The sequence below is a fragment of the Oncorhynchus kisutch genome, linkage group LG5, assembly GCF_002021735.2.
Source record: "Oncorhynchus kisutch isolate 150728-3 linkage group LG5, Okis_V2, whole genome shotgun sequence".
Lineage (NCBI taxonomy): Eukaryota > Metazoa > Chordata > Actinopteri > Salmoniformes > Salmonidae > Oncorhynchus > Oncorhynchus kisutch.
In genome coordinates, this window is record NC_034178.2 from 48928303 (window position 1) to 48954544 (window position 26242).

General features: G+C 41.5%; 1 protein-coding gene across 3 annotated transcripts in view; it reads right to left on the reverse strand.

The window, feature by feature from the left end:
- Nucleotides 1-26242, reverse strand: part of srgap3 (SLIT-ROBO Rho GTPase activating protein 3) — a 122929-nt gene that overhangs the window by 70323 nt on the left and 26364 nt on the right. For all 3 annotated transcript variants that reach the window (XR_004210048.1, XM_031825238.1, XM_020483521.2), the window contains exon 2: nt 12223-12418. Coding sequence is in view for 2 of the 3 variants with exons in the window: in XM_031825238.1 (XP_031681098.1) it covers nt 12223-12418 (196 nt within the window). In the remaining variant the exon portion in view is untranslated. The remainder of the gene's footprint in view (nt 1-12222; nt 12419-26242) is intronic.

Genomic DNA, 26242 nt, shown 5'->3' on the forward strand with positions numbered 1-26242 from the left:
TGGCCTGAAACACACACACACAAACACACACACACACCCTACCTGGTGCTGCTGATAGTTTCCTCATCCAGCAGTAAACCTAAGGGATATGGGACTAAAGGCCTCTCCCACTTTCCCTTGGAGAGGAGTTTGATGTTTGCTCTGAACACACCTAGCCTTTCTCTGACAGGGACATAGTTTAACATTGAACCCCTGTCCTGCTCTGACCCCACTACAACACTGGGGAAAGACTCAGTGATGGCCGCTGTACAGATAATGAGGGGCTGTACAGTCAGTGTGCTGGGGAGGACTGGTGGGCACATAGATCAGAGGACGTATGGTTCTTATTTATGTCCGGAGGTTAGAAATGCACTGGTTCAATACTATCTGTATACAGAATATGATGTACAGAACATACTGGAGTCTATACTAAGGAATATTCATTCTAATCCATTTGGGGGAATGCAGATTGGCAGCCCTGGGACTGCCTCTGACCCAAAGGCAAGTACGCCAACCTAGCAACCCCATGCATAACACATAGCATTCTTCTGGGAGTCACTTGGACGTTGATGCCCTCATAAGCTTATGAATAATTAGTGAAGGAATCACTGGCACATGATCATGAATACAGCACATGAATTATCAGCCGTTCAGACTAAAGCTTAATCAGGCTTCCTTGCTGATTGAGTTATCTGAAATCCTTTTATCAAATAACATCCATAAAGACATAGGATACATTTTACATTGCTGAAGGGGTCGGTATTTGGACCAATTAAGAAATGTGATATTAGATTAAATGTCAAAGGCAATCAATAGAACATAGAGTTATGGGCTGTAGCCCATAGTATGTAGCTACATAATACAGGATGGTTTGGTTTTTAGTACGAAACAGTACAGTTCTTATTGATAATGAAAAATCATGTATAGTCAGTCTTTCATGTTTTGCAGTAACTGGTACATGTTTTTGTGTTTTGCAGACAGACAGGCAGCTGGACAGAGATTGCAGGCAGCAACATCAGATGGAACGGGGTTAAGACAAATAAGAGGCCACCAGAGTGATTGTATTTAAGCAGAACGAGCATGGAGGAGACAGTCTGGCTCAGCGCGATACCAGGGCAATCATTAATGATGACCTCTTACACCCACACAGACGGCCACACATACACACAACACATGCACTAACACACATACGCAGGCAGGCACACACACGGTCACACACACAGACACACACACGGTCACACAATAACACACAGGATTGGATGTTATTGGAAGCTTTATCTTATCTCTCTCAGACAGGTTATGTTTCCTTTCAATATTACATGAGCTGCTTTCTAATGGCTTGCTGTTGATTATTTCTAATCCCTGTTTTGACTGACCATATTCAGCCATTTTAATTTAATCGGGTGTGATTAAAATCCCCATTTAATGATTCATCCTGAAACGTTTCCTCAATCAATGTCTTTTGTCTGTCTCATAGACATTGAAGACCATTTAATGAGCAATAGGAAGTGCCTGAAGCCCCACAAACACAATGGTTTAAAGTGATAGTTCACTCCACAATCAAAGTTGATTTGATCTCTAAGTCGTCTAATGTCAAGATGAGTCCAAATCTCATGTCATCTGTTGTGTAGATCTAGCTATATGCAAAAAAATGAAAAAGACAAGCACCATCTAAAGGGCAGAGACAAGCCCTCGCCCACTCTCTTACAGTGAGGCCACCATTTAATGGAATAGAAAATAGACTTCTGGTGGTTGGTGGGTTGGGTGGGTTGACTGGGACCAGACTGACAGATCTCAAGCAGAGACCCTGGTAGGCTGGAGCAGTACACTCTTAGAAAAAAAGGTGCTATCTAGAACCTAAAAGTGTTCTTCGGCTGTCCCCATAGAAGATCCCTTTGAATAACTTTTTTTTTCCATGTAGAACCCTTTCCACAGATCCAAAAAGGGTTCTATCTGGAACCAAAACGGGGTACCCTATGGGGACAGCTTATGAATACTTTTGGAACCCTTTTTCAAAGAGTGTAGGTCTGAGTCTAGATGAGCTGCAGGGATTTATTGCATACTTATGCCCTCAGCTTCTCCTTTCATGTGGTCCAATCAGAGGGGGAGTGATGGGATACTTCACCCTCATCTTAATCAGTCTAATGATAGATACTAGAGCTGCATGATTTGTTAATGTAGACGAGCCAAGATGAGACCGAGCAGACAGACAGCCTCATGGCAGAGCAGCTGTAAACTACAGTGGTGTTGGGCATTGTATCAGTGACTGCTATCATAAACTCGGCTCATAAAGCCGTGTTTGTACAGTGTGGGTTAAACCAACAGGACAAGGGCTGCCCTTGTCCTGTTGGTTTAACCCACACTGTACAAACAGCAGCTCAATGTGGACGTCTGCCCTGGCCAGGCCAACCAGAGTCTTTAACTGTGCACTTTTCATTTCCCATAGTGTTGTGCAGTGCAGAGCAGAGGCAGCGGACTGCCATACATGAGTTGCTAGGCAGCGGACGGGGTTATGCTGTTCATTACCTATCCTTCCACAGAGAGCTGGGCTGCTGGGGTTACCTCACAACTCAGAAATATCCACAGAGAGCCAAAAACTGAGAGTTGGAGCTTGTTTGTGTTAAAACGAATGAGACAGTAAGAACAGGGTAAAAGACAAGTATCCATATTACATACGTGGGTGATAGATACTGCAACTGTATATACAGTAGACGTTGTGCCCAGAATTTACTTACGATGTGAGGGTCTTTAACAAGGCCACTGTCAATGCTAATTGGTCAAACGTTTTTATGGTTGAATTTGGTTGGCTTAATGGAGTCCAAATGAAGCTGTTTTACATTTGAGTAATTTAGCAGACACTCATATCCAGAGTGAATTACACTTAGTGAGTTCATTTTAAGATACAGTGCCTTGCGAAAGTATTCGGCCCCCTTGAACTTTGCGACCTTTTGCCACATTTCAGGCTTCAAACATAAAGATATAAAACTGTATTTTTTGTGTGAAGAATCAACAACAAGTGGGACACAATCATGAAGTGGAACGACATTTATTGGATATTTCAAACTTTTTTAACAAATCAAAAACTGAAAAATTGGGCGTGCAAAATTATTCAGCCCCCTTAAGTTAATACTTTGTAGCGCCACCTTTTGCTGTGATTACAGCTGTAAGTCGCTTGGGGTATGTCTCTATCAGTTTTGCACATCGAGAGACTGAAATATTTTCCCATTCCTCCTTGCAAAACAGCTCAAGCTCAGTGAGGTTGGATGGAGAGCATTTGTGAACAGCAGTTTTCAGTTCTTTCCACAGATTCTCGATTGGATTCAGGTCTGGACTTTGATTTGGCCATTCTAACACCTGGATATGTTTATTTTTGAACCATTCCATTGTAGATTTTGCTTTATGTTTTGGACCATTGTCTTGTTGGAAGACAAATCTCCGTCCCAGTCTCAGGTCTTTTGCAGACTCCATCAGGTTTCCTTCCAGAATGGTCCTGTATTTGGCTCCTTCCATCTTCCCATCAATTTTAACCATCTTCCCTGTCCCTGCTGAAGAAAAGCAGGCCCAAACCATGATGCTGCCACCACCATGTTTGACAGTGGGGATGTTGTGTGAGGGTGATGAGCTGTGTTGCTCATGCCGTTTTGTTGCCAAAAAGTTCAATTTTGGTTTCATCTGACCAGAGCACCTTCTTCCACATGTTTGGTGTGTCTCCCAGGTGGCTTGTGGCAAACTTTAAACAACACTTTTTATGGATATCTTTAAGAAATGGCTTTCTTCTTGCCACTCTTCCATAAAGGCCAGATTTGTGCAATATACGACTGATTGTTGTCCTATGGACAGAGTCTCCCTCCTCAGCTGTAGATCTCTGCAGTTCATCCAGAGTGATCATGGGCCTCTTGGCTGCATCTCTGATCAGTCTTCTCCTTGTATGAGCTGAAAGTTCAGAGGGACGGCCAGGTCTTGGTAGATTTGCAGTGGTCTGATACTCCTTCCATTTCAATATTATCGCTTGCACAGTGCTCCTTGGGATGTTTAAAGCTTGGGAAATCTTTTTGTATCCAAATCTGGCTTTAAACTTCTTCACAACAGTATCTCGGACCTGTCTGGTGTGTTCCTTGTTCTTCATGATGCTCTCTGCGCTTTTAACGGACCTCTGAGACTATCACAGTGCAGGTGCATTTATACGGAGACTTGATTACACACAGGTGGATTGTATTTATCATCATTAGTCATTTAGGTCAACATTGGATCATTCAGAGATCCTCACTGAACTTCTAGAGAGAGTTTGCTGCACTGAAAGTAAAGGGGCTGAATAATTTTGCACGCCCAATTTTTTAGTTTTTGATTTGTTAAAAAAGTTTGAAATATCCAATAAATGTCGTTCCACTTCATGATTGTGTCCCACTTGTTGTTGATTCTTCACCAAAAAATACAGTTTTATATCTTTCTGTTTGAAGCCTGAAATGTGGCAAAAGGTCGCAAAGTTCAAGGGGGCCGAATACTTTCGCAGGGCACTGTATCACAGGCATAGAAAGTAAATGTTTACCTTAATAAAGTAGCTATCCGTAGAGTCAGATGTGGCCCTCATAAAGAAGTGTGTGTAATCAAAGTGTTAACACACAAATATCCTGTGTGATAACTACACACAGCCAAAGACTCTGCGGCTACAGACTTGTAGATGGATGCTTTACACTGCAGCCCTATGAGGGAGTACAGTGGTTGAGACAGCCTTGGCGAAGGCATTGAGGTGGCAGAGGGAGATGAGATGCAGAGTCTGGTAAGAACTGTGTGGCTGCTGCCTGCTCTTCAACAACTGTTTGGATTGGTCTACTAGAAGATATACTGTACAGTCAGTGCAAGTGTGTTGGCTAAGCCAAAGTGTCTGCAGCAGTACAGGCCTGTTTACTGCCTGCCTAGCCTTGGGGACCCTGGTGCAGGCTGCCTCCTCTAGAACAGCTGGCCTCAATTACTGAGTCAAATCCCCATCCAATTCCACATGGCCTGAACTCAATGGATGATTCAAAGCCCTCTGAAACACACCCTCTACTCTATTGCCTGCACTGACATGCAAAGCTTCATAACTACTGTTATGATCACTGTTATCATATTAACCTAGCTAACCTTTAGAATGTGTTAAAGTGTAGCTTGCTATTATATTCAAAAGTTGGGAGTACAGTTCATACTGTATAGATAGAGAATGAGGAGTACATTTTGCAGCATACGACTGCACTGTAATCAAATGCTGCAGTGTGAAGGCTGGGGCTGGCTAGCAAGCTGCAAATCTATCACTGGCAGCCCACCATGGCAGAGAATAATCAAGTTATCCATTGATGTAATGGGAAACAAGGCCCATTGTTTTAGCATGCATGGCCGCGGCCGTGCCTGGACCCTATAGGATAATACTGGTGAAGGCCTGGCTGGCTGTGACTCCCTCAGCCCAGAACTACAGGAAGAGGAGCATTATATGGAGATTCTGGAGTGCCAATTAAAATGGAGGTTTCATCCAGAATGAAATTATTTTTTTATCTCCTTTGGATGGTTTGAGATTTCTAAGGAATAAAGAGGAAAAATCTTTTTCACTTGCATATTCTAAGAAGGATGTTTATATCCTAAGGCTATCCAATCAGAGAGTGAACCTAAAACGCAGCAGGAGTCGGTTTTGGAAAGATTACGATGAGAAAGAGACAGGATGGAGTAGTATAAGATCTGGGAATAAAAACTTGGCAAGGATGGATGTGTACTGAACAAAAATATAAACACAACATGTGAAGTGTTGGTCCCGTGTTTCATGAGCTGAAATAAAAGATCCCAGAAATGTTCCATATGCACAAAAAGCTAAGAATTAAAAAGGTATGGTTGGATTATTATTCATCTTAATTTAAGACAAATACTGGAAACAATAGAACACTATGAAAAATCTGGGAAACCAGGCCTGGTATTCATAGCTGACTTTGAAAAGGCTTTTGATAAAGTACGACTGGAATATTTCCATTTTGGAGAATATGTCATACAATGGGGTTAAGGTTATGCATAGTAACCCTAGGTGTAAAATAGTAAATAATGTCTACTTCTCAGAAGGTATTAAATTGTCAAGAGGAGTAAAACATGGTTGACCTCTATCGTCATATTGTCACTCCCTGACCTTAGTTATCTTTGTTTTCTTTATTATTTTGGTTAGGTCAGGGTGTGATGAGGGTGGTTTGTTTAGTTTTTGTATTGTCTAGGGTTTTTTGTATGTCTAGGGGATTTTGCAAGTCTAGGTGTTTGTCTATGGTTGCCTAGATTGGTTCTCAGAGGCAGCTGTTTATCGTTGTCTCTGATTGGGGACCATATTTAGGTAGCCATATTCCTTGGGTAGTTTGTGGGTTCTTATTCTACGTTTAGTTGCCTGTCTGCAGTAGCCATTTAAGCTTCGCGGTTCGGTTTGTTGTTTTGATTAGTTTGTTCAGTGTTCTTTCTTTAATTAAAGAAGTACAGTATATCACAAAAGTGAGTACACCCCTCACATTTTTGGAAATATTTGAGTATATCTTTTCATGCGACAACACTGAAGAAATGACACTTTGCTACAATGTAAAGTAGTGACTGTACAGCTTGTATAACAGTGTAAATTTGCTGTCCCTTCAAAATAACTCAACACACTCAACACACAGCCATTAATGTCTAAACAGCTGGCAACAAAAGTGAGTACACCCCTAAGTGAAAATGTCCAAATTGGGCCCAATTAGCCATTTCCCCTCCCCGGTGTCATGTGACTCGTTAGTGTTACAAGGACTCAGGTGTGAATGGGGAGCAGGTGTGTTAAATGTGGTGTCATCGCTCACACTGACTGGTCACTGGAAGTTCAACATGGCACCTCATGGCAAAGAACTCTCTGAGGATCTGAAAAAAATAATAGTTGCTCTACATAAAGATGGTCTGGGCTATAAGAAGATTGCCAAGACCCTGAAACTGAGCTGCAGCACAGTGGCCAAGACCATACAGCGGTTTAACTGGACAGGTTCCACTCAGAACAGGCCTCGCCATGGTCGACCAAAGAAGTTGAGTGCTCAGCATCATATCCAGAGGTTGTCTTTGGGAAATAGACGAATGAGTGCTGCCAGCATTGCTGCATTTAATTTTATTTGGAAAGGTAAGCAAGACAAAATTCAACGGGCCTATTTATATCATTAATATGAAATCGGAGGGAAGAAATGATTAAATATGAAAGCATAGATCTCTCACTGAAGGCTTCAGTCATACAAGCTATACTTAAGTCCGAACAGGTTCTCAAGCATATTAGTAAGAATGTTTCACCTCATGTTCAAAAATTGCATTTTCCCCTTTATTCAGATTACAACCTTTCACTTTTGGTTATTTGAAAGTGAAAAAATCCCAAAAATATTGCTATTTTTAAAACAGTCATAGGAAGTTGGTAGCAATTTCAGTTTAATCCACCAGAAAAGAGAGAACAAATATTACAACAAATATTATGGTTAAAATCAAATATGCTAATTGTTTATAAAATATATATTCCTAGGAAAACAAACTGTATAATCTTTGTAAATTATATCATAAATAGGACTGGTGTAGTTATGTCACACATGCAGCGAATAAAAATATACGGAAATGTCTGCTCTACTCAAAATTACAACCAACTATTTGCAGCATTATCGCAAAAATGGAAGAGGCCCTCTGATGTGGGAGAAAGTATGGAACTTGTCTGTCGGCCCTGCATTAAAGACCAAAATTGTTTAAAGAAAATTGTAATAAATAAAAAAGTATACCAGTTCCATACAAAATAAATGACATCTGTGCCATATAGATAGCAAAATAGTTGGGAAGTGTTTCCATGAACTGATACACAAAACTACGCTGTATTCAAAATGTAGAGTTTTTATATTTAAATTATTATACAAACTTCTTGCAACTTATAGAATGTTATATATATGGGGGATACAACCATCCCAGCTCTGCAGATTTTGCTGCGAAGAGACCGAAGCATTAAATCATTTGTTTTGGTAATGTCTATATGTAGCTTGTTTTTGGTCGCAGGTTCAGGAATGGCTGAAGATGTGCAACATTTACCTGGAGCTAACTCTGCAAATAGCACTGCTGGGTGATTTAAAAAGTCATAGTCAAATCAATAAATAATATAAAACTCTTAGCAAAAATGTTTATCTTTAATTTACAATCTGTAGAATTTATGAGAATAGAAAGGTTCAGAATTTCTGTGAAATCACAGCAGAGTTCAAAAAGATATAGCCCTTGGTTCAGTCCAGAACTGACTGCCCTTGACCAGCACAAAAACATCCTGTGGCATACTGCATTAGCATCGAATAGCCCCCGTGATATGCAACTTTTCAGGGAAGTTAGGAACCAATATACAGTGGGGCAAAAAAGTATTTAGTCAGCCACCAATTGTGCAAGTTCTCCCATTTAAGATGAGAGGCCTGTAATTTTCATCATTGGTACACTTCAACTATGACAGACAAAATGAGAAAAAAATCCAGAAAATCACATTGTAGGATTTTTTATGAATTTATTTGCAAATTATGGTGGAAAATAAGTATTGGCAGTCTCTATGGGGGTGCCACAGGGTTCAATTCTCAGGCCGTATACATCAATGATGTCGCTCTTGCTGCTGGTGATTCTCTGATTCACCTCTACGCAGACGACACCATTCTGTATACTTCTGGCCCTTCTTGTTAACTAACCTCCAGACAAGCTTCAATGCCATACAACTCTCCTTCCGTGGCCTCCAACTGCTCGTAAATGCAAGTAAAACTAAATGCATGCTCTTCAACCGATCACTGCCCGCACCTGCCCACCCGTCCAGCATCACTACTCTGGACGGATCTGACTTAGAATATGTGGACAACTACAAATACCTAGGTGTCTGGTTAGACTGTAAACTCACCTTCCAGACTCACATGAAACATCTCCAATCCAAAATTAAATCTAGAATCTAGAATTTTGCAACAAAGCATCCTTCACTCATGCTGCCAAACATACCTTCGTAAAACTGACTATCCTACTGATTCTCGACATCGGCGATGTCATTTACAAAATAGCCTTCAACACTCTACTCAACAAATTGGATGCAGTCTATCACAGTGCCATCTGTTTTGTCACCAAAGCCCCATATACTACCCACCACTGCGACCTGTGCGCTCTCATTGGCTGCTCCTCGCTTCGTACTCGTCGCCAAACCCACTGGCCACAGGTCATCTATAAGTATTTGCTAGGTAAAGTCCCGACTTATCTCAGCTCACTGGTCACCATAGCAGCACCCACCTGTAGCACGCGCTCCAGCAGGTATATTTCACTAGTCACCCCAATTCCTCCTTTGGCTGCCTTTCCTTCCAGTTCTCTGACAGTGTCACCAGCAAAGCACCCCAACACCATCACACCTCCTCCTCCATGCTTCACGGTGGGAACCACACACGCGGAAATAATCTGTTCACCTGCTCTGAGTCTCACAAAGACACAGCAGTTGGAACCAAAAATCTCAAATTTGGACTCATCAGACCAAAGGACAGATTTCCACCGGTCTAATATCCATTGCTCGTGTTTCTTGACCCAAGCAAGTCTCATCTTATTATTGTTGTCCTTAAGTAGTGGTTTCTTTGCAGCAATTTGACCATGAAAGGCCTGATTCACAGTCTCCTCTGAACAGTTGATGTTGAGATTTGTCTGTTACTTGAACTCTGTGAAGAATTTATTTGGGCTGCAATCTGAGGTGCAGTTAACTCTAATGAACTTATCCTCTACAGCAGAAGTAACTCTAGGTATTCTATTATTGTAGTGGTCCTATGAGAGCCAGTTTCATCATAGCATTTGATGGTTTTTGTGACTGCACTTGAAGAAACTTTCAAAAGTTCTTGAAATGTTCTGGATTGACTGACCTTCATGATAATGATGGACTGTCATTTATCTTTGCTTATTTGGACAGTTATTGCCATAATATAGACTTGGTCTTTTACCAAATAGGGCTATCTTCTGTATACCACCCCTACCATGTCACAACACAACCGATTGGCTCAAACACATTAAGAAGGAAAGAAATTCCACAAATGACCTTTTAACACCTGTTAATTGAAATGCATTCCAGGTGACTACCTCATGAAGCTGGTTGAGAGAATGCCAAGTGTGTGCAAAGCAGTCATCAAGGCAAAGGGTGGCTACTTTGAAGAATCTCAAATTTCAAATATATTTTTATTTGTTTAACACTTTTTTGGTTACTACATGATTCCATTTGTGTTATTTCATAGTTCTGATGTCTTCACTATTATTCTACAATGCAGAAAATAGTTGTAGTTTTTTATCGAAAAACCCTGGAATGAGTAGGTGTGTCTAAACTTTTGACTTGTACTGTATATATTTACCCCAAAATATATGGGGGATTGGAAGTGATGCAGACAATAATATTGATGGAATCCATAATCTATCTGCAATATTAAAGCTGATCTACCCCTAAAAAAAAGTATTTAATTTTTTTAAATAAGCATATTTCTCAAAAATGTTTGCACAAATTTGTTTACATCCCTGTTAGTGACCATTTCTCATTTGACAAGATAATCCATCCACCTGACAGGTGTGGCATATCAAGAAGCTGATTAAATAGCATTATCATTACACAGGTGCACCTTGTGCTGGAGAAAATAAAAGGCCACTCTAAATTTTGCAGTTTTGTCACACAACACAGATGTCTCAAGTTTTGAGAGTGCGTGCAATTGGAATGCTGACTGCAGGAATGTCCACCAGAACTGTTGGCAGATAATTTAAAGCTAATTTCTCTACCATAAGCCACCTCCAATGTAATTTTAGAGAATTTGGCAGTATGTCCAACTGACCTAACACACCACAGACCATGTTGAACCACACCAGTCTAGGACCTCCACATCCGGCTTCTTCACCTGCAGGATCGTCTGAGACAAGCCACCCGGACAGCTGATGAAACTACAGAATTACTGCACAAACTGGCAGAAACCGTCTCATGGAAGCTCATCTGCGTGCTCGTCATCCTCACCAGGGTCTTGACCTGACTGCAGTTCAGCGTCGTAACCGACTTCAGTGGGAAAATGCTCACTTTCGATGGCCACTGGCACGCTGGACAAGTGTGCTCTTCACAGATGAATCCCAGTTTCAACTGTACTGGGCATATGGCAGACAGCGTGTATGGCGTTGTGTGGGCGAGCAGTTTGCTGATGTTAAGGTTGTGAACAGTGTGCCCCATGACGGCGGTGGCCTTATGGTATGGGCAGGCATGAGCTACGGAAAATGAACACTATCGCATTTTATCGATGGCTATTTTAATGACGAGATCCTGAGGCCCATTGTCGTGCCATTCATCCTCCACAATCACCTCATGTTTCAGCACGATAATGCTCTGCCCCATGTTGAAAGGATCTGTACACAATTCCTGGACGCTGAAAATGTCCCAGTTCTTCCATGGTCTGCACACTGACCAGACATGTCACCAGTGGAGGCTGCTGAGGGGAAGACAGCTCATAATAATGTCTGGAATGGAGTAAATGGAAAGGCATCAAACCATGTGTTTGATGTATTTGATACCATTCCCCTATTCCGCTCCAGCCATTACTACAAGCCAGTCCTCCCCAATTAAGGTCCCGCCAACCTCCTGTGCATGTCACCCATTGAGCATGTTTGATATGCTCTGGGTCAACGTGTAGGACATCATGTTCCAGTTCCCTCCAATAGCCAGCAACTTCGCACAGCCATTGAAGAGGAGTGGGACAACATTCCACAGGCCACAATCAACAGCCTGATCAACTCTATGTGAAGGAGATGTGTCGCGCTGCCTGAGGGAAATGGTGGTCACACCAGATACTGACTGGGTTTCTGATCCACGCTCCTACTTTTTTTTAAAGGTATCTGTGACCAACAGATGCATATCTGTATTCCCAGTCAAGTGAAATCCATAGATCAGGGCCTAATTAATTAATTTTAATTGACTGATTTCCTTACATGAAATTAAATTGTTGCATGTTGGTTTAATTTTTGTTCAGGGTAACTTCATGTGTACTCTAAGTTCACACGCTCTCAGGCAATTTAAAAATAAATTCACCCAAGCACACACACAAACAGAGTAGACACGTGTTTGCAAGGCAAGTAGACCCACAAACACACGCCCGCACACACACTCTCTCCCTCAGATGTAGTTTAAATGTTTGTCTCAGTTTGAAGCTAGGTGGTCTCTCGCCATGTTGTCGTCTCATCTCTGCAGGGAGGGAAACTCACTTGAACTGGTGGTGTTCTCTGGAGCTGCGGATCTTGTTGGAGAATCGCTCGGCCAGTTTCTCCAGGCTGCGGGAGTACTCCAGCTGGATCTCAGCCTTGCGGCGGAAGAAGTCCTGCAGGTCCTGCAGCAGCTGGATACGAGACTCGGACTGCTGCTCCAGGCATTTGAACTGCTCCACCAGCTGGTTACGGATCTCTGTGTATCAAAACACAAAACATAAAGTTGGCAAGAGTCAATCAGTCATAACAGGGTCATCATCTCCAACAGATCAAGGTATGGGGAGGGATTCAATCAACCCTTTCTTCACTATGTTTTCTATCTTTGTTGACACGTGCTCCACAAACGTCTCTGAAACCATATATCTCAGAAGAGTTCATGTATTTGCTGTTTTACACCACCCCAAATCATAGTGGGTTTATTCAAAAGGGATTTTAAAAAAGTGCAAAAGAGACATTTAATACTTTATCTTATTATGGGTTTATAATAATTCTGTTATGATATTTGTGCCAAGGATTATTTTCCAACTGTGAAATAGGTTACGGATGGCAGCGAAATCTCATTAACACTCACAGTTTCTTGTTTTTTAAACCGGGCATGTTTTCCCTCAAATTGCTGCCAATAGCTTTGTAAGTGAATATTTTGTAAAGTTAGTGTGGGAGAGGTGGAGAAATGATTCTTATCGATCAATAATGACAAACCTGGCATTGACAACTTAGATGGAAAGCTACTGAGGATTGTATCTGACTCTATGCCCACTCTTATCTGTCATGTATTTAATCTGAGTCTAGAGGAAGGTGTTTGCCCTCAGGCCTGGAGGGAAGCCAAAGTAATTCCGCTACCCAAGAGTGGTAAAGTGGCCTTTACTGGTTCTAACAGCAGACCTATCAGCTTGTTGTCAGCTCTTAGCAAACTGTTGGAAAAAATAGTGTTTGACAAAATGTGACCCGTTTCAAGAGATTAGGCGTATGGCGCACGTCATTACTTCAAAGCATAAGAATTTCAAGCCCAGTTGGTTTAGCCATGGAAAAAGAAAGGAAGTGTCCCGCTAGCGGTGATTGGCTGAGATAATGGATGAACTGGACATGCTGAGAGATGAGTTCGGATTGGTCTGCCATGTAGCAGACCAATCCTACCTCACTAATACTCTTGTGACTGAATGGAAGCAAGTTTCCGCAGCAATGTTCCAACATCTAGTTGAAAACCTTCCCAGAAGAGTGGAGGCTGTTATAGCAGCAAAGGGGAAACCAACTCCATATTAATGCCCATGATTTTGGAAGGAGATTTTTGACGAGCAGGTTTCCACATACCTTTGGTCATGTAGTATATTTTAGATATTGCTACTATGTAAATATGCAAGTTACCACTTCACTGTACCGTTTACACCTTCTGTATCCTGTGCATGTAACAAATAAACATAGATTTATTTGATATAGTGTGTGTTTACCTTAGACAGTAATGTGAAGAACAACATGACCTGCACCAAAGTCAGATTGGGATATAGGCCAAGGTCTAGATAAAGTGTATTTCTACTACTACTTTCACCACTGTTAGTCTTGAAATCTTCGGTTGTTTACTTCACTACCTTACTCACTCTGCTTAGCACATGGCCTCACATGTGACTCCTTAAATAATTCAAAATATATAGATTCAATTGAGAGAGAGGTCTGTCCATAATAAAGAGATGCTCTGCTGTTTTGACTCCAACCAAGTCCTGCAGGCTCTAGTTTTGTTTAATCTTGATTATTGTCCAGGGCGGCAGCGTAGCCTAGTGGTTAGAGCGTTGGACTAGTAACCGGAAGGTTGCGAGTTCAAACCCCCGGGCTGACAAGGTACAAATCTGTCGTTCTGCCCCTGAACAGGCAGTTAACCCATTGTTCCCAGGACGTCATTGAAAATAAGAATATGTTCTTAACTGACTTGCCTAGTTAAATAAAGGTAAATAAATAAATAAATAAAAAAATAAAAAAAATGTGGTCAAATGCTGAAAGGAAAGACCTTGTTAAGATGCAGATGGCCCATAATGGAGCAGCACGTCTTGCTCTTTATTGTAATCAGAGGGCTGATATAAATACTATGCATGCCAGCCTATCTTGGCTAACTGTATTAACTGTATCACTTATTCATTTTATAAGAAACATTTATGTGTTGAAAATTCCAAATTGTTTACATAGTCAACTTACACACAGCTCTGACATGCACACTGTAGGTTATGTGTGCCATTTTTAAAAAATATGTTGTTCTGTCCTTGAGTTGTTCTGTCTATTAATGCTCTTTGTTATGTCATGTTCCATGTTTTGTGTTGACTCCAGGAAGAGTAGCTGCTGCTTTCGCAACAGCTAATGGGGCTCCTAATAAAATACCAAAAGTTGGCTGAAAAATAACGGTTTTCACCTTGCACACCTAACAGCCATGAAATGTCTGGTCACATATTTCCAAGCAGCTCACTGTGTTAACGTGTTTCTCTCTAACAACCCTCAAGCAAAGCTGTCAATCAGCACCACACATGTCTGAAAGAGCTGTAAGCTTAATGTTGTTGGTCCCTGAGTTGTAGTGTAGTAGTCTTTTCTGTTTTCAAACAGACTGTGTTAACCCTACTTCCACCCTGGGCTATTGAACATCTCTTTAGGAAGATGAGACCCGACCGACCGCATGCTGAATATAATGTAGTGTAATGGCTCCAGAGCTGAGCTGAACTAAGATGAGTTGTGTGAGAACTGGCATCAGGAAGCCCTACAGCAGTGGACCTATAATCAAACTGCTGTCAATGAGTAAGTAGGTGCATCAAACCCTCGCTTGGACTAAATCCTGTATCAGAAGCAACCAGCATCTATGAGGGGAACCTGACACTAGCAGTCTCACTGCACATCCTTGATGCTGGTCTGTACCCAGGAGAGAAACCTGAGTCTTCATCGGCTTTGTAGTGTTGTCATTGAGATCCAACTCTGCCTCGACAAAAGAACAAAGACTGACCTATTTTACAGAACAAACCAGCAAACCTGAGATTCCTCTTTCTGATCTGAATAAAAGAGCTACAGTAAACAAATGGAATAAAAGGGAAATATGAATATAGTGTATAGTATTACTAACTAGCTACCGGATTGAAAGGTGGTATCACTAGCCAACAGAAAGAGAAAGCCTTGACCTCATGAGTATCCTGTATTCAGCATGCGGGATCAAAGCTTTTTCATGTGTCATAAGTATGTATTAAAGGCTCTTTATATGGCGGCCTGCAAGAGCCTTCATAGAGGTCTCCTATAACTAGTACCATCCCTGGAGATGCCCGGCTACTACTACTACAACACACACATTCCATACTTCCTGTGATTGTGAGCCTTTCCCAGAACAAAGGACAGACAGTTTTTCCTCCTTTATTTCCATTAATTTCTATCATTCTCGCGTTTTCCCTCTCAGCACGTAGGCTATCCAGTGGCAAAACGAGCAGAGCTGGGAGAAACGCCCCAGAAAAAGCTGACACTGATTCACATGAATGGCAGGGAGCACTTTTTAAAACACTCATGGAAAACAGGGGACTGTGAACCAGCAGCTGCAGCGGTGACAGACGATTGAAACTTGGTCACGCATGCCAGAAGTGTGCCCTCGCCTCTTAGAAACCATGAGCAATTGCACAATTATTCCCGTATATTCCCGATTCTTCGTTTTGCACCTCCGCTGTGGTTTATTTAAAGTGTCTGTACCCTCAGTGGTTCTTTGCAATCTGTGAAGAGGAGGAATGCTGTGAATTCTGACCTGCAGTTACAGACGATGCTTTGCCCTTTTGAACAGTACCAAAACAAGTATTGTAGCCAGCATGACATCAGTTCAAAGACCCCTTTCCCAAATTGGACCTTTTAACAGAATCAAAAATTAAACATTCTGGATTATGTGTAAACATCAATGATTTATGGAATGAAAAGGAATCCATGAGATCAAATGTAAACTGCTTTATTATTGGCTGTGGCCCAATTCTGAAAGCAATCAAGTAATTAGAAAAAAAGGAGCTTGTTTGAGTCTGTGAGCACCCTATTTGAAATTAAAATTTGAATTTCAAACAGTGTTGTTGGTTTACTTGTTCAAGCGTTTGTGTGGATAATAAGCACGGACTACACCCAGTGTTGGGGATAGAGGGAGGGAAGATAGCGGTAATTCAAGTCCCCAAAATGAACAAGAGCTCTACTAATTAGATGTAGGCCATAAGAATAACCAACCTTTAATTGAAGGGTACAATTTTATTGGCTTTGACACGGTTGTTTGATTAGGCAATGCAGAAATTACACACGGCAAGCAGCATTTTCTTTTCTACACGTGTTTCCATTTCTCGAGATAGGGCTGAGACAGAAATAGCTGAGGCAATTCTACCAAAATTACATATGATGGAGAGAAGCTACATACTGAACAACATTTATCCTACAACTGTCACGCCCTGACCATAGAGAGCCTTTGTTTTTCTATGGTTATAGTAGGTCAGGGCGTGACTGGGGGGGTTTTCTAGTTATTATTTTCTATGTGGGGTTCTAGTTTAGTTTTTCTATGTTGGTGTTTGGTATGATTCACAATTAGAGGCAGCTGGCTATCGTTGTCTCTAATTGGGGATCATATTTAAGTAGCATTTTTTTCCGCCTGTGTTTTATGGGATATTGTTTTGAGTTAGTGCACGTAGCACCTCTGTAGTCATTGTTTGTTTGTTTTGTGCGTTTTCTAATAACTATTATGTGGAAACCATAAACTGCACTGCAGTTTGGTCTGATAATTATTCCAGCGACCGTGACAGAGTAGCCCTTTTGTCTATTTACATCACTTCATCTGGGGGTTAACTACCATACGCTGAGTTTGATACCTGAGCAAAAATTCCAATTCAGCACAAATACCTAACAGTAAGATCATCAGTGCCGGATGCAGGCCACATTATACATTACATTCAAGTTCAGCAATCAGTACTCTAGTAAATGTTTTTTCAAACAAAGAGTGTCAAGAATGCCATTTTATTTTTAGCTCTGCACAATCTTTGAGTTGATCATCAACTATCGTGTGTCTCCACAGCATAAATCGATGTCAAATGATCGTACCAATCCAATTACTACTGCACTTTAAAATAATGTGACTTTTCTGGCAAGCCGAAGTGATGAGGCAGTGTTACTGTCTCTCCCTGAAAGTTATTGGAGTCACAGGCTTCATTCATTATGCAGTTAAGCATGCAGACAGATGGGCCTTTGTGGAGAGGCAACAATCCACAAGCACTTGTTTATCCCTGAACAGCCTTCTCTGTATTGATGAAACTGTAGGTCTGTGTGGCTGTAACTTGTGTGTCCAGTGAATAAGTCTGCAATAGAGAATGCACTCAGAAAGGCTTGGGCGATATACCACTTATACCGTATACCGGGGTATTTCAAAATGCTGACAGTATGCTTTTCAATACTGTTAAAAATAAAAACATTTATTGGGAGGGTTGGGGACTACAGCCACTGCTTAAGTTAAGTATATCTATCAGAAATCTAAGATGTGTCAAATAAATTATTTCCTGTTTAGGGATCAAGCTATGCATTTGGTTGGCTAACTTGCTAGCTAAGAGGCTAGATATCAAGACCAAGCTTCTTGGTTACAGCAGAGACAGTCAATCCCCTCCTGGACCAAGATCCCTGTTGCCTAAATTGTTTTGTGCATCAAAAATAAGAATAAATAGATATTTATTTGTGCACTTCTGGTAATACCATATACCCTGGTATGTATGGTACAGAAACTGTACATATTCAAATATATATTTAACCTTTATTTAACTAGGCAAGTCAGTTAAAAAAAAAAAAAATATGTATTTACAATGACGGCCTACCAAAAGGCAAAAGGCCTCCTGCATTGTTAGGGGATTAAAAAAAATATATACACTACCATCAAAAGTTTGGGTTACTCAGAAATGTCCTTGTTTTTGAAAGAAAAGCACATTTTTAGTCCATTAAAATATAAAATTGATCCGAAATACAGTGTAGACATTGTTAATGTTGTAAATGACTATTGTAGCTGGAATCAGCTGATTTTTAATCCAACATCTACATAGGCGTACAGAGGCCCATTATCAGCAACCATCACTCCTGTGTTCCAATGGCATGTTGTGTTAGCTAATCCAAGTTTATCATTTTAAAAGGCTAATTGATCATTAGAAAACCCTTTTGCAATTATTGAAACTGAAAACTGTTGTGCTGATTAAAGTTTGAGAAACAGATGTCTCACATGTCCTCAACTGGCAGCTTTATTAAATAGTACCTGCAAAACACCAGTCTCAAAGTCAATAGTGAAGAGGCGACTCCAGGACGCTGGCCTTCATTTCTCCGAACAAGAATAGACTGACGAGTTTCAGAAGAAAGGTATTTGTTTGTGGCCATTTTGAGCCTGTAATCAAATCCACAAATGCTGATGCTCCAGATACTCAACTAGTCTAAAGAAGGACAGTTTTATTGCTTCTTTAATCAGAACAACAGTTTTCAGCTGTGCTAACATAATTGCAGAAGGGTTTCTAATGATCAATTAGCCTTTTAAAATGATACACTTGGATTACCTAACACAACGTGCCATTGGAACACAGGAGTGATGGTTGCTGAGCTGATAATGGGCCTCTGTACGCCTATATAGATATTCCATACAAAATATTCAGTTTCCAGCTACAATAGTCATTTACAACATTAACAATGTCTACCCTGTATTTCTGATTAATTTGATGTTATTTTAATGGAGAAAAAATGTGCTTTTCTTTCAAAAACAAGAACATTTCTAAGTGACCCCAAACTTTTGAACGGTAGTGTATATAGAACAAAACACACATCACGACAAGAGAGACACCACAACACTACATAAAGTGAGACCTAAGACAACAACATGGCATGGCAGCAACAAATGACAACACAGCATGGTAGCAACACCACATGACAGCAACATGGCAGCAGCACAACATGTTAGCAGCACAACACATGTTACAAACATTATTGGGCACAGACAACAGCACAAAAACAAGAAGGTACGACGGTATGAAAATATGGACACCGCCCTACCCTAGTATAGTATGAATGCTTCTCTGAAGGTATGCTTGAAATACTGTACTGAGGTGCAATTTGCATGCCGGTAAACTCTTACTAATATAAAACATGTCCTTCAGTTTATATTGTAGATGACCTCCCACCAGTTCAATAGGAAGTAGATAAGATTTCATGGACCTCAGCTTGGCTCTGCTGTCTCATGCCCATATCTTAACCAATGTCAAATCTCCAATAATCATATATTTAGTTTGGCAGGAATGTCTAAACCACAGTCAATGTTGGATTTATTTGAACTTTAAGCACTTGCACTTTGTCATGCAAATGCCAGACATTTTAAGACTTGCCACTTATCCTGCCGACTTGTTTGTAATTATTCTGTAAATATTTTTCTGTTATTGTGTTTTTCAATTTTAATATGTGAATTTGTCTGTATGTACTTTTGACTGCTGCTAAATGAATTGCCTCTTGAGGACTAAGTTGTCTGAAATCCCTTGCAACAATGCCTAATTTATCATAACCTTTACAGATAATGAATCCTAATATCACAATCAATAAAAAAAATATTCATTTATTGAAACTGTAATATCAACTGGTTATGTTATATCTTGGAACATAATCTTCAAAAAGGAAGTAAGCTCAGCAGTGTGACACTTGCTTGCAGATGCCTTTGCAATGGCATAGCCTTGTTTTGTTAATTTAGCAGACAAGACACTCTTAATTCCCCACCCCACCTATTTTAGTTTGAAGTCGTTCACATCTCACGTCTGGACCAGTTATTCTTCTTTACTCGTGGTATCCAATTGGTAGTAACACATCTCGTCAACTCCCGTAGGGACTCAGGAGACGCGAAGGTCAAGAGCCGTGTGTCCGCACTGCTTCTTGACACAACGCCCACTTAACCCAGAAGCCAGCCGCACCAATGTGTCTGAGGAAACACCTTTCACCTGGCGATCGTGTCAGCGTGCATTGTGCCCAGCCCACCACAGGAATTGCTAGAGCGCGATGGGACAAGAACATCCCTGCCGGTCAAACCCTCTCCTAACCCGGACGACGCTGGGTAAATTGTGCCCTGGAACAGATATTCTTAAAGAGTGATCATATGAAACAGGGTTAAATTTGGCAAGATGAAAGACACATTTTTCAAGGTTACAAACCAAAATCTGTCTTCTTTTCGATATACAGACGTTCGATTGAGTTTATTATGCCGTGTCCTTGGAATGGATTAACAATTCTAAATTGAACACTGCATGTGGATGAATTATTGCCAGGACATCTGTAGTGATTCTAATGAAAATACGCTCTGTCTTTATCAAACTAATGTATAGCCAATGTTGACTTTGTGGCTGTGGTAACTAGTAATAACCGCAAAGTAGCCTCAGCAAAAATGATTCCAGAACTGCATCTCATTGTCGGAACACATATTTCCATACTTCAGGCAACCTGTCCATTTTGAATTTGTGATACAAATGTTGGCATTTGGCAAGGAATGTAGCTTGTGTATCTCATCAGTTAGATACGATTCCTGTAGGAGCACACAGCAGGCATGTGTAGAAGGAGAGGTCGTAACGCAATTGAGTGAGTGAGACATGAAAGGGAAAGGAAATTTAGGGAGCAGAACTGTGTGATGCTAGGCTAGGTTTCTTTTTTGTTGTGTCCCACAAATGCACATGTACAAATGGGACACTACAGTTAAAGCACATTAACAATGTCTAGTTTTACAGTATTTGTATAAAAAGTGATCACTGGTTAAAGACAGATTTTTGACATCCGTTCAGTACTCGATTACTCATGCCGATCCTTAATAAGGATGGACCACTTCAACCCTGACCTTGGGATGATACATCAACATTATCACCACCTAGCCTAAACCCCCACTGCCACCACCACCGCAAGACACTTGCTCAATGAGACCACTACAAAGTCCCAGGCCAGGACAGGAATTATAAAGTCAGTGGACTATGTCTGTCAGTCTCAACAGAGAGCAGAATGACCTCAGAGAACAATACCAGGATGTAGGAGATCCCTGAACTTTGACCTCGCCACAGAAAATAATTCCATAATGGTAGCTGCAGGGCGTTGTAGTAATGTGTGCTGAGCATGACTGCAGCCAGAGAGCAGAGGGCCGGGGAAAGAGAGAGTGGAATTAAACAGTCAGCCCAGACCAGGCCAGGCCCAGGTTAGAGAGGACCTGCTCTACAACTCCATGTTGTAGCTCCCTCAAGTCATAAATCTCACTTAATCTGAGATGTTTTATCTTCCTCTGTGATTTCCTACCGAAAATCAGGAAAAGGGCCCACAGCTGCAGCATGGAAACGCAGCACAAGCACCATATTGTTCAGGAATTTCAACCAAGGCTTTATTGAAGGTTAATGGAAATAGCATTCACAAATGCAAGAATCCTGGCTTCTGATAGACAGATAGTTTCTAGTGTGGATGTACAATCTTTAAACTAGTAATAAAGACATCACAGACATCAGAGGAAATGTCATTACCCTACGGTCGTTAACTTCTCTAGGGTAGGGGGCAGCATTTGGAATTTTGGATGAAAAGCGTGCCCAAATTAAACTACCTTCTACTCAGGCCCAGAAGATAGGATATGCATATAATTAGTAGATTTTGATAGAAAACATGTCTGTGAGTATAACAGAACTGATTTGGCAGGCAAAAACCTGAGAAAAACCCTTTCAGGAAGTTGGATTTTTTTTGTTTTTGTTGTAGTTTTTCTATTCCATGCCATTACAGTATCCATTGACTTAGGACTCAAATTGCAGTTCCTATGCCTTCCACTAGATGTCAACAGTCTTTATAAATTGTTTCAGGCTTGTATTCTGAAAAATGAGGGAGTAAGAGCAGTCTGAATGAGTGGACCCTGCCTTGGCTGGTTACTGGTTACTGTTTGTAATGATTTGTCTGCTGGGCTATGTTCTAAAATAATTGTAAGGTATGCATTTTTTAAATCTGGTTGGATTCACAATCTGGTTGGGATTGAGAATCTGGTTGGATTCACAAGATCTTAATCTTTAAACCTATGTAAAATAGTTGTATCTTTTCTGAATTTTTATAATGAGTATTTCTGTATTTTAATTTGGCGCTCTGCAATCTCACTGTATGTTGGCCAGGTGGGACGCTAGCATCTCACATACCCTAGAGAGGTTAAACTCAACCTGTGCTTCCTAGAAGTTGTTTCCAGGACACTGCTGAAGCACCAATGCAGTAGTTTTGTGTACGGCTGCCATTTTAGATGGTTATATAAAAACTTCTCCAGGCAATTAAGTTGAAACCGAATTGATTAACCTCCTGCGGCTGCATTAATGTCACTTCATTACCAGGACCTGAGCAGGTCTGGAAAGGGGTGAGGGCTAGGGGGGTTAAAATACAGAGCGTCTGAGGAAAAACATTGTGGTGAGGAACAGTGCACAAATGAGAGGAAATGTCAACACACAGACACAAACTGGTGTGTGTTCTACAGAGCATTCTTAGGGTGGCTTGGCTGTGGAATGGGGAGAGAGGCACGGTGTGAGCCAGCCTGTGCAGCCAAAGTGTGCAGTGGAGCACACTGCTTTAGCCTGATAGCCCTGGTCATCTCATCTCACACAGACCACTTACAGACAGACAAACAGACAGACAGACAGGCAGGCAGATGTGGCCAGGGCAATAAATTGCAATGTCCATACTGTGAGATGACTAAGACAGCGCTACAGGGAGACAGGATGGACAACTGATCGTCCTCGCAGTGGTAGACCACGTATAACAACACAGGATTTGTACATCCGAACATCACACCTGCGGGACAGGTACAGGATGGCAACAACAACTGCCCGAGTTACACCAGGAACGCACAATCCCTCCATCAGTGCTCAGACTATAGGCTGAGAGAGGCTGGACTGAAGGCTTGTAGGCCTGTTGTAGGCAGATCCTCACCAGACATCACCAGCAACAATGTAGCCTATGGGCACAAAAACCACCGTCGCTGGACCAGACAGGACTGGCAAAAAAAACTAGAGCCCAAATCTAGAAAAACAAAAAAACTTGAGCCCCGATAAATCCACGATAATTGAGAATTTCAATAAGCATTTCTCTATGGCTTGGCCATGCATTCCACCTGGCTACCCCTACCCGGTCAACTGCCTGGCACCCTCCACAACAACCCGCCAAAGCTCCCACCATTTCTCCTTCACCCAAATCCAGATAGCTGATGTTCTGAAAGAGCTGCAAAATTGGGACCCCTATAAATCAGCTGGGCTAAACAATTTGGACACTCTCTTTCTAAAATTATCTGCAGAAATTGTTGCAACCCCTATTACTATTACTAGCCTGTTCAACCTCTCTTTCGTATCCTCTCTTTCTATTCCCAAATATTGGAAAGCTGCCGCGGTCATCCTCCTCTTCAAAGAGGATGACAGTCTAGACCCAAACTACTACAGACCTATATCTATCCTACCCTGCCTTTCTAAGGTATACGAAAGCCAAGTTAACAAACAGATTACCGACCATTTCGAATCCCACCGTACATTCTCCGCTATGCAATCTGGTTTCAGAGCTGGTCATGGGTGCACCTCAGCCACGCTCAAGGTCCTAAACCATTGATAAGAAACAGTACTGTGCAGCTGTATTTATCGACCTGGCCAAGGCTTTGGACTCTGTCAATCACCACATTCTTATTGGCAGACTCGACAGCCTTGGTTTCTCAAATGATTGCCTCGCCTGGTTTACCAACTACTTCTCTGATAGAGTTCAGTGTGTCAAATCGGAGGGCTGTTGTCCGGACCTATGGCAGTCTCTATGGGCGTGCCACAGTGTTCAATTCTCGGGACGACTCTCTTCTCTGTATACATCAATGATGTCGCTCTTGCTGATGGTAATTCTCTGATCCGTCTCTACGCAGACGACACCATTCTGTATACTTCTGTATACTACGTCTTTGGACACTGTGTTAACAAACCTCCAGACGAGCTTCAATGACATACAAGTCTCCTTCCGTGGCCTCCAACTGCTCTTAAATGCAAGTAAAACTAAATGCATGCTATTCAATCGAACACTGCCTGCAACTGCTCGCCCGTCCAGCATCACTACTCTGGACGGCTCTGACTTAGAATATGTGGAAAACTACAAATACCTAGGTGTCTGGCTAGAGTCAGCTTCCTATATCGCAACAAAGCATCCTTCACTCATGCTGCCAAACATACCTTCGTAAAACTGACCATTCTACCAATCCTCGACTTCGGCGATGAAATAAAATAGCCTCCAACACTCTACTCAACAAATTGGATGCAGTCTATCAAAGCCCCATACACTACCCACCACTGCGACCTGTACGCTCTCGTTGGTTGGCCCTCACTTCGTACTCGTCGCCAAACTCACTGGCTACAGGTTATCTACAAGTCTCTGCTAGGTAAAGCCCCGCCTTATCTCAGCTCACTGGTCACCATAGCAGCACCCACTCGTAGCATGCTCCAGCAAGTATATCTCACTGGTCACCCCCAAAGCCAATTCCTCCTTTGGTCGCCTTTCCTTCCAGTTCTCTGCTGCTAATGACTGGAACGAACTGCAAAAATCACTGAAGTTGGAGACTCATATCTCACTAGCTTTAAGCGCCAGCTGTCAGAGCAGCTCATAGATCACTGCACCTGTACATAGCCCATCTGTAAACAGCCCATCTATCTACCTCATCCCCCTATTGTATTTATTTATTTATCTTGCTCCTTTCCACCCCAGTATCTCTACTTGCACATTCATTTTCTGTACATCTACCATTCCAGTGTTTAATTGCTATATTGTAAATACTTCGCCACTATGGCCTATTTATTGCCTTAACTCCCTTATCTTACCTCATTTGCACACACTGTATATAGAATGTTTTTTTTTCCTTTTTTTTCTACTGTATTATTGACTGTATGTTTTGTTTATTCCATGTGTAACTTTGTGTTGTTGTATGTGTCGAATTGCGATGCTTTATCTTGGCCAGGTCACAGTTGTAAATGAGAACTTGTTCTCAACTAGCCTACCTGGTTAAATAAAGGAGAAATAAATAAAAATACATAAAACAAATCTCAGTCCCATTGAGCACGTCTGGGACCTGTTGGATCGGAGGGTGAGGGCAAGGTCCATTCCACACAGAAATGTCCGGGAACTTGTAGGTGCCTTGGTGGAAGAGTGGGGTAACATCTCACAGCAAGAATGGGCAAATCTGGTGCAGTCCATGAGGAGGAGATGCACTGCAGTACTTAATGCAGCTAGTGGCCACACCAGATACTGACTGTTATTTTTTTTTTTTACCCCCCTTTGTTCAGGGACACATTATTCAATGTCTGTGGATCTTGTTCAGTTTATGTCTCAGTTGTTGAATCTTGTTATGTTCATACAAATATTTACACATGCTAAGTTTGCTGAAAATAAACGCAGTTGACAGTGAGAGAACGTTTCCTTTTTTGCTGAGTTTATATGTGCTGCATGATGCGACAATAGGCTACTGATGTTTTGAGAAAGTCGCAAAAAAACTTGAGCTCTGTTCCTTGACTCAGGCTACACATGCTGTTCTCTTAGGTTCGTTTTTCAATCATGGGTATTTTTCTTTTCAATCTTTTATCCCAGCCCCTGTACCCGCAGGAGGTCTTTTGCCTTTTGGTAGGCCGTCATTGTAAACAAGAACTTGTTCTTAACTGACTTGCCTAGTTAAATAAAGGTTAAATTACAATAACATTTTAATAGATGCATACTCTGGTTATTTCACTTCAAGCATCAACCACTGTTCGAGTAGCAAGCAGCCTCTTGCTACGTGACAGGTTATATTCCGCCCAAACTCTGTATGCCACAGGCTCTCCAACCCTGTTCCTGCAGCTACCCAGTGCTTAATTTGGGAAACCAAGTGAAATCAGTTCGGGAACATTGATAATAACATGTTTTCACGACTAAACATATTTCATTAAACTGTTGATAGCCCCTTTCTCTGCACGATCAAGAAAGGAATGTAGGAGAGAGAGGAGGAGATTGAAACACATGG